General features: G+C 43.8%; 1 protein-coding gene across 1 annotated transcript; it reads right to left on the bottom strand.

The window, feature by feature from the left end:
* Nucleotides 1–266: 266 nt before the first annotated feature.
* On the bottom strand, nt 267–13,676 carry DDB2 (damage specific DNA binding protein 2). The gene is made up of 11 exons (XM_059474110.1): nt 13,470–13,676; nt 12,394–12,577; nt 9,685–9,815; nt 8,869–9,060; nt 6,233–6,399; nt 5,098–5,197; nt 3,534–3,711; nt 2,689–2,834; nt 2,260–2,424; nt 1,909–1,954; nt 267–1,444 (listed from the first exon to the last, which is right to left on the bottom strand). Exons 2-11 carry the CDS (start codon nt 12,563–12,565, stop codon nt 1,350–1,352), a joined length of 1,392 nt encoding a protein of 463 aa, XP_059330093.1. The 5' UTR covers nt 12,566–12,577; nt 13,470–13,676; the 3' UTR covers nt 267–1,349.
* Nucleotides 13,677–16,919: the final 3,243 nt, after the last annotated feature.

Genomic DNA, 16,919 nt, shown 5'->3' on the forward strand with positions numbered 1-16,919 from the left:
AAGCAGACAGAATTTACTGCAGCATACCCCCCTAAAGGAATTCCCTGTTTCACAATCCCACACATCGCACAGGGAGATTTGACATAAACTGGTTTTGATTGCAGCAGCTATTCAGGGATACAGCTTATGATGCATCCTGTCTAACTTGGAGGGGTCTGCTGCAGACCCAGTACTATGTCTCCTAGCCCTCCCGTAGAAAGGTTTCAAACTTCTCCCCTACAAGAGCAGTTCAGCAGTATCCTCAAAGCAGCCACTCTATCAAAGAATTTTAGTTTAGTATAAAATTTTATTAATATTGCAAAACCATAAACGTGAATGTGAAGAACCTGCACAGGCCTGGAGCCCATCCCATCAACCTCTGAGACAGCAGCAGCCTTGTAAACAAAGTAGAAAAAGCAAAACTTAACCCTTTAACAACAGTCTTGAGATTTGGCTCTGAGCAGGGGTATTTGGAAGAAATCCCTCATTTGTTTTATAACACTCTTACCAAACATTCTGAAGCACATAGGCATAGGTTAAAAAAATGCCTAATCATTGGCAGGAAACAGCTTAGAACTCTGAAAATAGAAACTACAGAATCAGTAGGTGCCCAGCTCCATACTGTCCTTGCAATCAATGATAGAGACCTCTGGCATCCCATTCTTTGTGGTTCAGCTGCAAGCAGAGAACAGGCTAAGCCTGATGTTTTGACCAACACATTTTCCAAGCTTGCATATGGGAAAGCTTGGTGTTTCCTAGGATACCCAAGCTATCCATGAATTCACCCCTGTGAACATTCTATCTTTTCAGGATGTCAATCCTATTAGCAAATGGTTTCTCAGCTTGGTTGGACTAGAACAAGCTGGGGACCCTGTCATAAGCTGCTCCACTGCAGACTACAGGAAATGGGAACCTGTGACAAGTGATGACAAACAGATATGGTAGGCTGAAAGCAGTAACTTGAGCAAGATCTGGGAACATCTTTGAAGTTCTCCTAGTGCCTCAGAAAATGAGTAGTAACTCCACTTGGAGGAACCAAGTACTGACATAACTTTCTAGAAAGGGAGGCCAAGAGGATCAGGGAAGCAACATCAGATCCGAGGAGGAAGGACAAAGTCTAATTCCACAGCTTAATACTCCCATTGCCAACAATTTGTATGCTGGGATTCAGAAAGGATCAAAATACTAAAGCAGTTCTCTAGATCCATCTATTTTTACTTCCTTCCCTGTGGTTTAGAATCACTGCTTTTTGTTTTCATCTCCTGCAGCTCCCCAGACATTAACTTAGCTTTTGGGTTTGCTAGTGTCAGGGTTTGTCTGCCTCTGCCCTCCATGTCTGGATGAACTCCAGCTTTCAATCCCCTATTCTCTCATGGTTCAATCTCCTCGTTTGTCATGGCTTTCAAGAGAAGTTCATGCTTCTTGGCTGCCATCTCCTCCTGGTTCCAGATCAGAATATTAAAGCCTGAGAAGAAAAATTAAATACTGTATATCAGAAACTCTGCATCAATCATAATATCTTAGGCTATGTCACTTAAATGCCAGAAATTCAAAAAGACTTTTTCTAAGGTATTTCCAAAGTACAGAGGATGCAAAAATAGTTACTGCAGATGCTGTATCCACATAGCCATGGAAATCTGATCTAACTAAGAAATATACATAATTTCTAGTGTCATCTGTCACAGGTCTAAGACCTAAATCTATAGCCAGCTAACTTAATCCCAGCCTGTGAAAAGCTGACTAAACTTGGCTCTGCAGCCTAGGAAATAAGATAAATTAAACAAAGGGAAATGGTACAGCCTAGCAGGAAAAGGCTTTTCCCCCTCCATTGTTTTCTTCTACTGCTTCATGAATGGCATGGAAAAACAAGCCAGCCCTTTCCTGGGACTACAACCCACACATTTAGTGCCCCAGGTTCTCTTCACTTACCCATGCCAGAAGCCAGTGTGTCTCCCATAGGGTTAAATTTATTGAGCTGAAAATGAAAACACAGAGTCTGTAAGAGCATCACTGCTTATGTAACAGTCATAAGAGCACCGCAGCTTATATAACAGCAACAAACCATCTGGAAAAAAGTGTTCCCTAAGAGTATCACAAAAACCCCACAAAGGACCATGGGCTAGCCCTGCTTGAGTCAGCAGTTTTAGCTGGCAGCCATATCCCATGGCAGCATGAGTCTGTCACAAGTAACCTGGATACTGTCCTAGTCCCTAAGCCATGCCTCCTTCCCAGAGACAGCAGTGTCACTGACAGCCCTTTCAGCTGCAGCGCTCAGCTCACCGAGATGATCCCCGAAGCGTTTGGATCGTAGAGCTGACACACCATGTCGCCGGTGTTTCCATCGAACACATCCACGGTGCGCAGCTCGTTCAGCGTGTACCCGGGGAACTTGGGGTCTGGGTAGCGACCTACCACTATGAGCTCATAGCGAGGATGCCACGTCGCCTGGTCAGGAAACATGGAGAGTCAGGAGTCATGGAGAGCTTAGGGAAAGGGACAGAGCTCAGCACTGACACAATCCAGACAACTGACACTGGCAGCAACTCTTATTATACCCCACCCACAGCTTGAGGAACACTGCTCCACTGGGAGCTGCAGCAGTGTAAATATCCACCCACCAGTGTAGTATCTTGACCAGAAATCAGACCATTTTTGATTTGCAGATGGCTGCTAGCATCAAGCATGGTGCTCCTCTTAGACTTAACTCACCTTAATAGGTGTGAGGTGCTGAAACTGCCTATGTGGATGTGGAATCAGATGCTGTGGCTTGGTCCAGTCTGAAGATGAGTAAACCCTGATTTCATTGTGCTGGTCTGTGCTCAGAAGCTTGGCACCATGTGTTGGGCTGAAGTAAGCTAGGAAAGTGGGACAATAAGGCAAACTAAAGATCAGAATGCTGTGACTGACAAGAAATGTGTCACATTTCACTGACTGAAAATCCATCACTACTTCTTTAACTGAGATGTGAATATGGCTGTGTGTCCCAATAGGTAAGACTCTGACAAGACATACTACCTGTCTCAAACAAACTCAAAACTCTGACAAAAAGAAAGCTGAAACCTACCATGCTGGGTTACCTAAGAAGAAAATTTTTTCTCATTTCAGAATCACAGGAGGAAACATTGCAAAGAAAGGAACTTGCTCATTCAAAATGGAAAGACAGTGGAATAATGAGATGGATACGTGCAGTCTGGACTTCCATCAACTGGTAAAGTTGCACCCAAGAAAAAGAGGTTTGAGTTCCATTCTCTTCTCTTGTTAAAGGGATTGCCCCAATAAATTCAGTTTTCTAATCTCATCCACTGCTCCTTTCAAACTCACTTCTAAGGTACAGTGTGACAGTTTGTATGGCAAGTCTTAACAAGGTGCTGCAGCTGCCCCAGCCACCTCCCTGCCTCTGGCCACACATTCCCAACAGCTTCCTTGCTTTAATTACCATGCAACCTGGAATCTGAGTAAAACCTAATACTGCCACCACAATAAAAGCTGAGCCGAGTGGCTCAGCTCTGCAGAAATCCAGTGCAATGGAACATGAAATGAAATCCTTAACTCACCTGCATTGACAGGTTTCTCATGTGGAAGCAGATGAAGAAAGTTTGTTTTGTTTTTGATGTTTCTGAGGTCCCAGATTTTGACTGTCTGATCCACAGATGCTGTGGCAAACATCCACTCACATCGGGAGTTAAACTCTACATGAGTCACTTTCTTCTTGTGCAATTTCAGCTTCCAGATCTGCAGCAAACAGAAAATCATGTAGAACAAAATAACCAAGATCTGGAGTAAAGAAATGAAATTATAATCTACTAGTGCCAAGTAAAGAGGTCTCACATTTACAGAGTAACAAATCTTCTACAATTCACCAAGAGTGTATTCACTGGAAACAAGAAAGGAAAAGAATGACCTTGGGAAGTAACTATTTCATTCTAGAAAAACTTTGATCTGACAATTTATTACAGCCAAGAGAAAACACAAGCCCAGGCCTTCATGGAGGGAAATATTAGTGCCACTGTACAAAGCAAGATCACATCTGGAAGGCCTTAAGCAGTGCCAGACTTTCACTTGCAGAAAGATTTAAACAAACTGGAACATGTAGAGAAAATCTGCTGCCAAGATAACAAGATGGAAGGAACTGCTTTGTGTGGAAAAGCAAAAAAACCTTCATTTAAGTAAAAAAAGTGAGAGAAGATATAACTGGCTTCTAGAAACATGTCACCAAAGAAACATGAAGGTAGGACAAATATTTCAATTAACAACAACAACAAAACACAAAGTGGCCATGAATAAATTTCTATACAAAGCCAAAAGGTTATCTTTCATCTAAGGGCTGAAGCTGGCCTATCCTCTCTAGAATAATGGATATCTCCCTACTGCAGAGAAGACTGTCACGTTCTTTCAAGGGGAGAAAAAAGTAAGTCAGCAACTGACACTGAATATGGACAAGTCACTTGGAGCACTCCTGACTCTGCCCACTGCTTTGCACAGCTGCCTCTGGCCACAGATCATTGGGTGGCAAACCTTTACAGACATTACCCTTACATGCAGCAGAGAGGGCAGTGCCAGTGTGACACTACAGCAGGGACTCGAAGCAGGGCCCACTCCAAGTACTCTCCCCTCTTTCACCACATTCCAGACTCACAGTCTGCGCCTCTGCCTGCCCTCTCGTGTCCAACGGCAGGAGTGCAATTTCCATCCCAACATTCACTGCATTACTGCTCCGTGCCTACCCTCAGGTCATGGAAGGGTGCACAGCAAAGCAGTGCCTCCTAAATTACTCCCATCAGGGCACTAAGTTTCTGGAAGTGTTAAGGTTGTTGGCAGAGGGTGCTCACATCTTCAGGTTACCCTATAATTACTCTGGCTAGTAGCAAATACTCTTAAGGAAGGGGCAGCACATGACAGGTAATAATTCCTTGTTTAGAAATTATTACCATTATACTAAACAAGGTAAAATATCTACTGGGTGGCAGAAGTGGAGGATTTCTCACCACCCAGACAATAAGTGAACTCATCTCCTGAGCTGCAAGTCAGTTTGCTCCTCTTTGCAGAGTCCCTGTAGAGTAGAAAAGCACATGAGCATGAAGATTCCTGTAAGGAGATGCTGCATGGAGCCATACAAACCTCTTCACCAGAAGTGCTGAGCAGGACCACATTGCCCACATTATCACCTGTCACCACGGTATTCCAGCTTGCAGAAACGTCCACACTGCAGTACCAGCAACTAGAGGGAAAGACACAAATCAGTGCTGTTCCTACAAGAAACTGAAGGCAGTGGAGTTCTGGTTCACATCTCCTCCCTGACAAGGGAGACTGCAACAGATTGTAACTGTAATCTCCCGCCTGGTGGTATGAGTCTGAGTATCGGGAAGAAGGACAGCTTATCAGCAGTGTTTTGTCTGTGACTGAATGTGAAACAACTTCAAAGTCCTTGTGAAGTGCTTATTAGCTGTAGTGTAACACACTGCAACAGTGGAACATAATTGAGGCTGAAGAACCACTTGGTGCCTGCACATGAAAATACCTTGGGAAAGATCAGAACATCCTTGGGACTTTGACAAATGTGGAGAAACAGCTTTAAAATTACATTTTCCACAAAACACTGAAGCAGCAGTAAAGACAGAAGCTTTGGACTGAAGAGTTGCACATCAACTTCATGCTCCAGGAAACAAAACTAAATACAAACTTATCTGATCAAGACATACGTCTTAATGCCAGCTCTCCCAGGAGAAGGGCAGTGAGAATAGAACTGGGGTCCTTTGGGAACGGGTTGCAAAAGCTTCACTTGCAAGATACATTATTCTAAGAATTCAAGACCATGGAAATTAACATGATGAGCCTGGAGTCTGCAAAAAGGCCACAGAGTAAACTCAATGAACTGAAACTCAGATTGTGCAGGAATGTGGCGTGGCTTTCCTTACGGTACCTGAGCTGCCACGGACAAAACAGACTACTGACAACAATGAAGAGAAGGAAGTTACCCTGCTCTTCTCACCTCACACTTCATCAAGTGAAAAGCCATCAGTATCTGCAAGATAGGAGATGGCATCACCAGAAAGTAACATGCAAAGATGTGGGCAGCACACTCAGCTAATATAAAAGCCTACATGCCCTGTGGCTGCCTAGCAACCCCCTGTCTCCAAGCTCCCCCATGGGACCAATTCACACCAAGAGTCTCCTAACACTGGCAGAGATGAAGAAGCAACACAGCATTAACCCCAAGGAACAGAGAATTAACCTTGCAGTGCCCTCTTCTCACCAAACATTATGATGCTCATGGCCACAGTCCAGGGCACGAGAGATCACCTGCACCGCTCTGCCCTCAAGATCCTGCAGACTTAGGGTGCCATCACCTGATGCCACATAAAGCTTCTCTGCCTCATAAGGACTGAACTTGATGTCTCCGAGAGAATCTCCTGGCCCTTTCTGAAATACACACAAAGCCAAGAGACATCAAAGTTAGAGTGAAAATGAAAATCTTAATTCAACAGTCACATCCTTGTACACACTGTCAGTTTCTCTAGGTACAAGCACTGCCTTCTGGCAGAGCACATACACAATAACTCTTTTTTTCTAACCTGTTTCAAATCCGAGCCTTCAAAGTTTGGGCTGTAAACCTCATTAGCAGCAAGGACTGCTGCTTCTGTTATGGAGGCAGGACTAACCTGCAGTGAACTACCCCGCTCAGACCATGCTTAAGAGATCACAAGCAACACCAGCACCATTCCATGCATAAACCATGTAAAATCTCATAGCCCAGCACCAAGATTTTCTTACAGAGACTACACTGATGAGCTCCCTAGGCTGCTTCTAGTGCTGTATCTGGTCTTTCTCAAGGTACCAACAAGCAGCAAAAGCCAAGTGCCAATCTTACTTATGCTAACCCCATGGCAGGAATGTTGTGTTCTGTTATATTGTATTGTTATTGTTGTTGTTTTCTTCTAGCTGGTCTACTGAGGAAAAGTGGAAACCCTACACAAAGACAGAAGAAAAGAGCGCTACCTGGGAGTCCCCAAACTCTTTGCTACTCAAGTGCACTCCTCTGCTGCTCACAGAACAACTACTTAGGTCTCAGGAAGCAGTTTATCTCTCCTTGCTCACCCCACCAGTCATCCCAGCATGACTTGGGTTCACCTTCTGCCCTATTGCAAACTTGCAGGTGAACAGACAAATTAAAAAGTAACCATGAAAGCTGCACTCAGAAAGAATTAGGTGGGGGAAAGTAAAGTGAAAGCTAACTCAAATTCTCTCACTTACCTTCAAGCACAGAACTCAAGTAACTAATTGAAGATCTCAGGCTTCCTCATGAGTCCACAGAAAAAACAACAGTCTTGAGAAAATAATTCTGACAGCTGCTTTTAGCAATTCATCTGCTCTTTTCACTCACTACTGAAGGAACCCAGACTATTAATTTTGGTACTTTAGACAAGCACCAGAAGCTTTGTGGATGAACAGGCGTGACCCTAATGGCAGGCACTGCTTGAAGTCAGTGGTATTTGTGGAGAAGCATGGAGAGAACTATGAATTGTCCTGTAAAAACCACCTGACATCAAGCAGCACTGCTAGCAGATGAAGAGGTTAGACAGTCCCAGGGCACAGAGCTTTCTGATATGTTAAGAACACACAAGTAAGGAAATCCACTGGATCCCCACTCACTCATGTACAACAGGAAGTAAGCAGCATCAAAGAGTCCCTCCCCATTAGTGAAAAGCTCTTTCCTCCCCACTACCCCATTTCAAGGAAAAATAAAAAGAATGAGCCTCCCTGAAATTCAGAGGATAAAAGACATGTATATGGGGAAGAGGAAGCCCAGCTCTCACATATTAGAGACAAACACATCTCTGTCTGTTTCTCTTGCTCTCTGTAGTGCTTTCTGCCAGCAGGACACAGAGGCCCAAAGCATTACTGTATTCTTACTCCCAGTCCTCGGTGCTGGTGAAGACCCGGACAGTATGGCCATTAAAATCCTGCAGAGTGGTAGTGCCGGCAACTGACGCAGTGTACAGCTGACTAGGGTTAAAAGGGTTAAACTTCATTGCTGTGATGGCCCCTCCAGCTCCCATCTACAAGGAAGGGGATGAACAAAAGAAAAATCCACTGAGTGATGGGGAAGGAGAAAAGTGTGTTCTGTAAGTCTGCAGGCACTGCTATGTCTTTAACAGTGAAACACACCACAGTCCTCTAAGCAGGAAAGACAACCATGCCTCTAACATGATGGTTGTCTAAACCAGGAGCTGCCCTCCTGGAGGACAAATCTGCAATTCCTTCAGTCCCCAGGCAAGGTACTCCCTTGCTGTCTGGCACCACACTATTTACAAAAAGAGAAAGGTGACTCTGGAAATTCTGGAGGACAGACCTCTCAATGTGTATCTATCTTAACTTAGAAGGGTGATAAAAGGTACAAAGTCTTTGATCCCCTGTTGGAATGGAAATGGCTGAATACAGCAGTGAGGGGGTATGCCAGATGCACACACCATTCATTCTATCTTAGTTTTCCTGTTGAGATGAAGGCACCTTGTTTCTCCCCAAAGATGTTTCTTCATCTGCCACAATAAAAGGTGAGCAGAGAAAGATCGAGACCTAAACCAGACAGACCCTCTCTGCCTACTTGTTTCTGGCATCCCTTGGTTTTGCCAGTTGCTGTATTTTCCACTGAGCACAGACCAAGTGCTGCTTCATTACGAACTTAATCACCACACCTCAGTTCTCCCCAGTGCTAAAACAGTCTGGGACTTGGGAACAGACATGCTGTTTTATCTCAGTCCCACCCATAACTAGGTACTCTGAAACCCAAGACCCTTATGTGCTTCTCACAACAAACCTCAGTTTTTATCTGCAGTATTTCATAGTACTCCAGTTTTCTCTCCCACCCATTCCTCACATCCAGAGGCTTACCCCCTTTATGAAGCAGGTTTTAGCAAGTACTTCACAATCCCAAAGGATGATGTCTCCACCTTTGGAACCAACAGCTAGCGTACTGGGGTGTGTTGGGTGCCATTCCAGACATGTCACTCTCCTGTCAAAGGGACTTGCTCTTCGAAAGAGGCAGTATGAGGAAAGAGAACGCAGAAAAGCCAGCTCCAATCTCTGTTACAAAAGATAAAGAGAATTATGACTTTTTAAAGCATCCCTGAGATTCTCTGAATGAGGAATGCTAACAATTTCTAATTGTCATTAATGTTAATATGTTCACACATAATCTTACCAACAAAGCTCGCCCAAGTGCTTCCCACCTACAGATGTTACAGGAAGAATTAATTTTCAAATGAAAGGTATTTGGCTCTACAAAACAGTAAAACATTATGGACTTGAAAACTATGCCTGTGAAGAGGGAAAAAATCAACACTTAACCTGACAAGACTGGCAAAGTAGAGTGGATACAAGAACGATATGGCAAGAGTCAGATCAGCATGCAAAAGTATCACTGTGCAATAAGTCAACAGGGAGAGTGGACAAGTTTAAATATGATTCAAGGAAGCACAGAATTAACAGAGGATAAAAACTGGCAGGGCTGAGTCAACCAAAAGGGAAAGCCATTTCAGCTCTTCCATTTTACAGGATTAAGAAACATAAGGGTGCACCAGACTTGGAGCCACAAACTGTGTATGTGGGGAACTTTTTAGGCTCCTTAAAGTTCCTCTGCTTGTGCTGAAGATCTTTTGATGTAGGGAGCTGAGATGTCCAACAGGTCCTGAAGGATACACTCCTCACCTGCCTGAGCTGTGCCTGAATGGAGCCTCCCAGCATTTTCTGGTAGACATAATGAACAATGCTGCATCGCCGCTCCAGCTGAGAGGAAAGGACTCTCTTGTTTCTCATCACAATCCCACCTCCACTGCAACCTGCCAGTGAGGAAAAGAGTAAAACCTACTGATTAGCAACACCTGTCATGCTCATTCAATATAAACAATATAGGAAGACATCTGCATTTTCTGCTACATCCATGAAAAGCTTCAGCCACAAGATAAAAGCTTCTAAATAATTCTTACACATCTAGGGTGTAGCAGCTTCTGCAATTATGGAGTCCAGTGCATCCCACAGGCCACCAGAGATTTCTGTATACTTCCTCTTGTTAAACCTTCCTTCCCTTTCCCATAGATTTATCCAAGATAACAGGAAAGGACTAAAGCAATGCCACAGGTGGGTGGTGCACCTCTTGGACAACATACAATTTCAATGCTCCATATCCAAAATGCAATGCTGCTATCCAAAGACCCAGCTACTTGGAAATATGCCACGGGAGGTGGTAAGAACCTGCATACAGCAAAAGAAAAGTCACATGTGTGATCAGCAGGAACGCCTGAAAATTTCCCAAGTACGGCAACATGAGCTCCCACACAGTTCCTGAAAAGCCTGCTGTGAATCAGAACTTTCTGTCTGCTCACACTGTAGCCCATACAGTCTGCTTACAGTGCTGCCAGTTTTATTTTTGATAATAGACTTGCTGATGCCTCACTGCCTGAAAACCTTTCTGTTGTGAGTGATTTTTGCTGAGAGCACAGCTTGTTTCTAGATTTTGTTCGTGTTCCAAATCTTTGTCTTGAGGGGCCTTTACGTAAAAATTAGATCTATTCCGTTCCATGTCTGTGATCTAATCATCCCCACAACAGTGGGCTGTCCCAGGCAAACTAAATGTCAAATGCATTTCTTAAGAAACACAAATGCTATTTTCATTTAAGGACACTTAAAAAAAATAAACACAGAAGACAGAAAACACGTGGATCATCCTGTATGATTAGAACCTAATTAAATCTTTCTTCAATGCAATAATGGAGAAAAGCACACTTCTTTGTTCACATAGTGAGAACACTTGTCACACTTATTGAAATAGTTACATAAGTATTTCTATTCTAATTGCTTTTTTTGCACTGAAGAATTGGTATCCACAGTTCCTTCTTCAGGGGTGACAGAAGAACGGGAAAGCTCAAATACAAAGGTCTTAATCATTTTAAGAAAGGGTTAAGGGAAAAATATTATTAGCCTCATTTTTCTGAAGTATCTTACAGGAATGGCAGATGCTTACCAAATACAAAAATCAGGTCATGAAGTTACAGTAAAATCACATAGCTAAATTAACTACAGAAGATGCTTTAACTATTTACAATTATAGACAAAACTCCTTTCAAACAGAGCATTTTGCCTCCACAGTCACTGTTCACCCTGCTAACTTCTCCAAGTTTGGACTTACAGACCACACAATGGAAACGTGCAAAGTCATAAAATCCCTGAATCTCTGACTTTGGAAAAACACTTCAGTAATTTCTGGATCCTTAAGCCAAAATTGTACAGAAAACACATAGTATCTCCACATGGCAGTAACCCTAGTGATCTCCTAAATCACTGATGGAATTAAAGATTTTATCTGAGAAAAGGAGGCTGAGGGGAGACCATATTGCTCTCTACAACCACCTGCAAAGAGGCTGTAGCAAGAGGGGACTTGGATTCTTCTCCCAAGTAACAAGTGATAGAAAGGAGAAAAGGGTCTTTAGTTACACCAGAAGAGGTTTAGATTGGCTATCATGAAACATTTCTTCACTGAAAGTTGTCAACGATTGGAACAGGCTTCCCAGGGAAGTGGATGAGTCCCCATTCCTAATGATATTTTTAAAAATGTGCAGATGTGGCATTTAAGGACATGGTTTAGTGGTGGATTTGGCAGTGCTGTGTTAACAGTTGGATTCTATGATCTTAAAGGTCTTTTTGAACCTAAATGATTTTATGAAGTTGCTGTAGATAAAGTCTAGACAACTTCCTCAATAAATGCAAAGCATTAAACTTTCCAGTATATTAGAAATTAATCACAACTCCACATGACATCAAAAATCATTAAGATTTGGTCTTTTTTGTAAGTTAGTCACTAAAGGAAAAAAATGCACATGAGCAGAAGTAATTAGAGGAAATTCTGTCCTTTATAATCTGAACAGAGGTAGAAAGTATTCCTTACTTACTGTAGCAAAACTTAGAACAGGAAAAGAATGGGGTTCAAATACCAGTTCAGACTGCATGCTGTGGGACACCAGCCTTAAAACTAACAACTGCATTCAGAATTGCATGACAGTAAGAATGTATTACCAAGACTGGTCTGTCCAACACTAAAGCAGAGATCTTGTAATACAGGAATTCCATAAAACTTGACCACCCTCAAATGAGCTGTAACAGCATCTTCAGTGCTTTGGGCCTTTATCAAGGGGTATAGAGTCCCAAAACTTAAACATCCATGCATGCACACACACTCACTAGACAAAAACTTGGAGGATGTACTACCCCAACACAAGTCTGCCTATTACTTCAACATCTAACCCCATCTGAACACTCATGTCTGAACATGCTTCTTGGCATTCTTCCTCTTCAACTAGTCAATGCCTGTTATTTGCTGTTAAACTGGTAGGGAGAAAGAATAAGAACCTGAAGAAATGTTACCGATTTTCCCTGAGGGTTTAGATGTTTTTCTCACAAACAACTTCTTTTCTTGTTTCTCATTCCCTCGTTCTCCATAGTCCCGTTTCTTCTTCCCAGCTGATTTTGCCTCCTCTGGCCAATGCTGACATGCCCTCTCACGCTTCTTGTCCTTTGGCTGGTTCACTGGAGCCATTCTGTCTCACCACTGAAGGCAAACAAAGCATGCAAGGTAAGACTGTCATACACTTCTAACCAGAGGACAGAGAGAAAAACTGGAATGGAACATATCCCAGTTAGTCTGAAGGTAGTGATTAGACCTGTATCCTCTTTCATTGGGATGACACTAGCTTTTTGTTGTTCTCTACTGAAGAGAAAAATGTTCAATAAAATCTTCTTTGCTCACATATGAAAATTAACGTATCCTAAAGCACTAGGTTATGTTTTGACAGATGTGTCTCTACCAGACTTTTAAGCCCAAAACCCAAAGATGTGCATAAAGTACATCTGTGAAACCACATAATACCCTGTTTCTCTGGTAACTCACACTGAGCTCTTTAGATTCAGCTAAGCAAAAGGTCAGAATTTTTGTGACGATGGCCAGGGCTGACTGGCCTTGCAACAAGCGGGCTCAGAAGGTACTTCCTGCATAATGGCCACTTTTCCTCACAACCACCATCTGGTATTTAGATTGGGCTCCTGCACGGCCTGGCAACCACACCGGAACTGCTCTTCTGACGGCGGTGGGATTCAGCCGCTCGCGTTCCGGGTTATGCCGGCCAAAACACCAGCAGGCCCCTGAGGAAAAGCACGGGCCTTCCACGGCCTGCTCTGCAGCCAGCGCGCCGTGCGCCGAACGCCCTCCGCAGCGGCAGCGCCTTCCCGCAGAGCATCCCTAGGCTGAGCCTGTGCTCTCGCTGAGCTTATTTAGAATTCCTGAATGGCCGTCACGGATATCGGCCCGTGTTAAATATAGCTCGGCGGGCACGGCGCAGGCTCTTGCCCTTCCGGCAGCTCCGGGCCTGGCGCGGAGCCGCCCCGCAGCCCCAGGCGCGGTCCGGTGCCCCGCGGCCTGGGCGGAAAGCCCACCCCGCTCTCACCTGCGCTCCCGCGGCCTCCGCTCGCCCGGCGCCGCCGCGGCCGGCGGCCGGCACTGGCCCCTCCCCCGCGGTTTCATAACCGGGGCGGGAACGGGGGGCAGCGGCTTCAGCCCTGCCCCCGGAGCGGCACCGAGTTCGCCGGCCTTGGCGGCCCCCGCCACCCTTCGCCGCAGAGGGGCAGCGCCTTCGACGGGGTAGCTCGGGGAGGACTCGGTGTGCTTGCCTAGTCCCTGCCTGCCTCCACCGCCCCTGCCGGCCTCCCCGGCCCTCAGCATGAGCAGCACCTCCGGCTCCCGGGAGCGAGAGACCAGCGAGAGCTCCTCCGGCTGCGAGGGCCAAGCCAGCCTGAAACGCGCGATCCGTCTTTGTCTGCCTCTTGTTTATTTGGTGCAGCACGTAAAATCATATGCCCCTCATTGGTTTGTAGAGGATCAAATTGTCCTATTAAAGCTGTTTGGTAAGGACCCCAAACACAGCAATCAAAAAAAATTTCAAAATAGCATTTCCACAAGAAAATTCACCTGGTGTTGGAACACAACACCAACAATAGTATCAGCACCACGAACAAGAAAAGGCGTTTCAAAAGCTGATAACAGTCTTGTCGAGAGTAGCTCGTAGAGTACCAGATGCTACATGACGAAGCTGACAAGAACAGGAAAGGAAGAGCTCTACCAACACAGAGGGAGGTACCAGCACTTCTCCCCGCACCCGCAAAGGAGCTACTGACTGCGGGCCATGTACCATAGGGAACCTTATTCCTCACCTCTGGAGCAGTAAGGTCCCTGGCTTCAGGCCTGCCAGTAACTGTGCTGAGTAATTAAGGTACAGTCATCCACACAGGAGGCTATGAACACAGCTTCTAAAGCAGCTGTACATAGTCATGCGTTCTGTAGGGTTTGATTTCAAATGCTACTATTTTTTGAGCTATAACAACAGTTACCTATGGATTTTCTCACATAATAGAAAATGCACAGAAAAACTCTCCAGAAAAAGAACAAATAGTCTCTATGCTCTTTCCCTGAACAGTAACAAAGTTGTATTAGTTGCTGTATCAGAATGCCATACACAAAAATGATAATCACTAATACAATCTGGTTTTGGACATATACATCAAACCAATTAGCACATCTTAAAGTCTCATCAGGCACTTTTGTAATACACAGCATTTGTTTTAGAACTGTACCCATTGGCAAAAAAAAGTGTAACCTACAGATCTCCATCCTGGAGCTATCACAGTTAGCATTTTTTAGAAATGGAATGGAATAGAAAAGAGTTGAAAAGTCTATTGCCTATGGAAGGGACCTACAGTGACTATCTAGTCCAACTGCCTGACAGGTTCAGGGCTGACCTAGTCAAAGCCTGGTATTAAGGGCATTGCCGAAATGCCTCTTAAAAACTGACAGCTTGGGGCATTAGCCACCTTTCTAGGAAGACTGCTCTGGTGTTTGACTACCCTCTCTGTAAAGAAATGCTTCCTAATGTAGAGTCTAAGCCTCCCCTAGTGCAGCTTTAAACCACTCGCATGCATCCTATCACTGGATCCCAGGAGAAAAGATCAGTATCTCCCACTCCACTTACCCTTCTCAGGAAGCTGTGGGGAGCCATAAGGTCACCCCTCAGCCTACTTTCTCCCAACCTAGGAAAGCCAAACTCTGGATACAGTTGAGGACTTCAACACCATTCTCAAATTTTGAGTCCCAGAACTGCACACAGTACTCACGATGAGGTCACTTGCTAAACAGAGTGTTTGTGTCAATGACTAACAGCAAGTCTGATTTCTCTCTAGAGAATTATGGGATATTTTTGTAATTACTATCCGCTAAGGGCAAGAACAGCCGACAGTACACAATTCATGCACAGAAAAAATGCCACTGCCCTATGTCCCACAGCTCAGTGTCTGGATGGTAGTCTGAGCAAGCAAGAGAAAGACTAATATGAAAAAAATATTCTTTCATGTGTTTACAGTCTCTTAGAACTGCAGTATGCAACAAAGTCAGAGGAGTAGAATTCTGCAAGGGCAGGATATTAGGCTTATTTTTATTATGTCTTTTCTCAGATGTACAATTATGTTGAGGCTCTACCTCAGTTATGGGACATGGTTCTCTCTCACAGAATTAAGTTGTCTTGTCACTGGGTCTGGTAAAGCTATACTGTAATTAAGATCAGCTTAGTGGTATTAGTAATACCATTAGGTGTTCTGCCTCCCGGTTTCCAGGATCTTTGTCTAAAGCATGAATAATTTTGGCTACTTTAACTAAATATACAATTATATACAAATGTATAATCATATACAAATATATAAATTATATTTACTGATGTATATATCATTAGAGCAACCAGAATTTGCCATGCATATGAAAACAAGTCTATATTCCATGACAAAGTAAAACAAAATATAAAATCCTAGAGATGAAGGAGTAAATATGCTGTTTGACCTCTTTCTCTTTCATGACCATTACTAAGCTGCCCATAAGAGGAAAATGAACAAAAAGATCACTATCATTATGGCCTCATTTACCCAAGTACCCTATCTTCTCAAAGCCATTCCAGCCTTGGAAGACAGGATTGCAACAGCTATGCTATTTAATACTCTCACCTTGCAATCAGTATTGGTGGTGGCCAAGTCCCACATGGACAGCATCTGTCTTAGACACACTTATCTTAGATGGACATGGGATATCGATATAGAAATCGGTATGCAAACATAACACAGGGCAAACACTGAATATAGACTATTAATGGATGACAGGAGTTTACCTTTTTTGACCTTCATTAATGTACATTAATTTGATAATGGAAATAAAAAACAGATCTTAATTGAATTAGGGAGTATCTATGCCAAAGAATAGGGTTCAGCTTTGTTTTAGTAAAAGACAATGTTGTTGTTTATACTCTCAACTGTTATTAACTTCGAGGACAAGACAAGCATCTTTCTTCAGTTTTTAAAAGGATACTCATAGTGACACCCATGATAAGCAATGACCTGTCAGGTGTCCACCTTCCAGGGACCCTATGCTGGTAAAAGTGAACAGAGGATTGGTCTTAGAAGAAAGAAATCAAGTGGAATGGTTTCTAATATCCACTTTCTAACACAGAATTTCACTGTATGTGAAGGGCATCAGCACAGTTATTTTCTGGCTCTTATGAAATCTAGGGCACTTGTAAAAATGCCCAAGTACTCCAGAGAAGTGGAAGATTAATGGCATGGTCTTTCTTCCTTCTGTAAGTCTCTTCAGTATTTCCTTTTTCGACCAATTGAATAAACATCACTACAAACCCACAGTTGGGCCTTGGAACTGTGTCCCAAGGCACTTGGAAGCAGTCAAGAGGAGGCGGGCCAGCAAGGTCTCATAGTGCTCCTTGTACAAGCCCGGCCTCAGGAGAAATTGCACTCGGGGACTTAAAGATGAGGTCCGGATTATTCAGATAGAGGTTATCAGAGGAATGGGA

This window comes from Ammospiza nelsoni, chromosome 6 (genome assembly GCF_027579445.1).
Source record: "Ammospiza nelsoni isolate bAmmNel1 chromosome 6, bAmmNel1.pri, whole genome shotgun sequence".
Taxonomy (NCBI): domain Eukaryota; kingdom Metazoa; phylum Chordata; class Aves; order Passeriformes; family Passerellidae; genus Ammospiza; species Ammospiza nelsoni.

Coding starts and splice junctions, on each gene's coding strand:
- DDB2 (XM_059474110.1), bottom strand. CDS start 12,565: ATGGCTCCAGTGAACCAGCCAAAGGACAAGAAGCGTGAGAGGGCATGT. Junction 9,061..9,684: donor TTCAGGCACAGCTCAGGCAG/GTGAGGAGTGTA, acceptor CTTTTGTAACAG/AGATTGGAGCTGGCTTTTCT. Junction 6,400..8,868: donor AAACCTGCTTCATAAAGGGG/GTAAGCCTCTGG, acceptor TGTGTATTTCAG/AAAGGGCCAGGAGATTCTCT.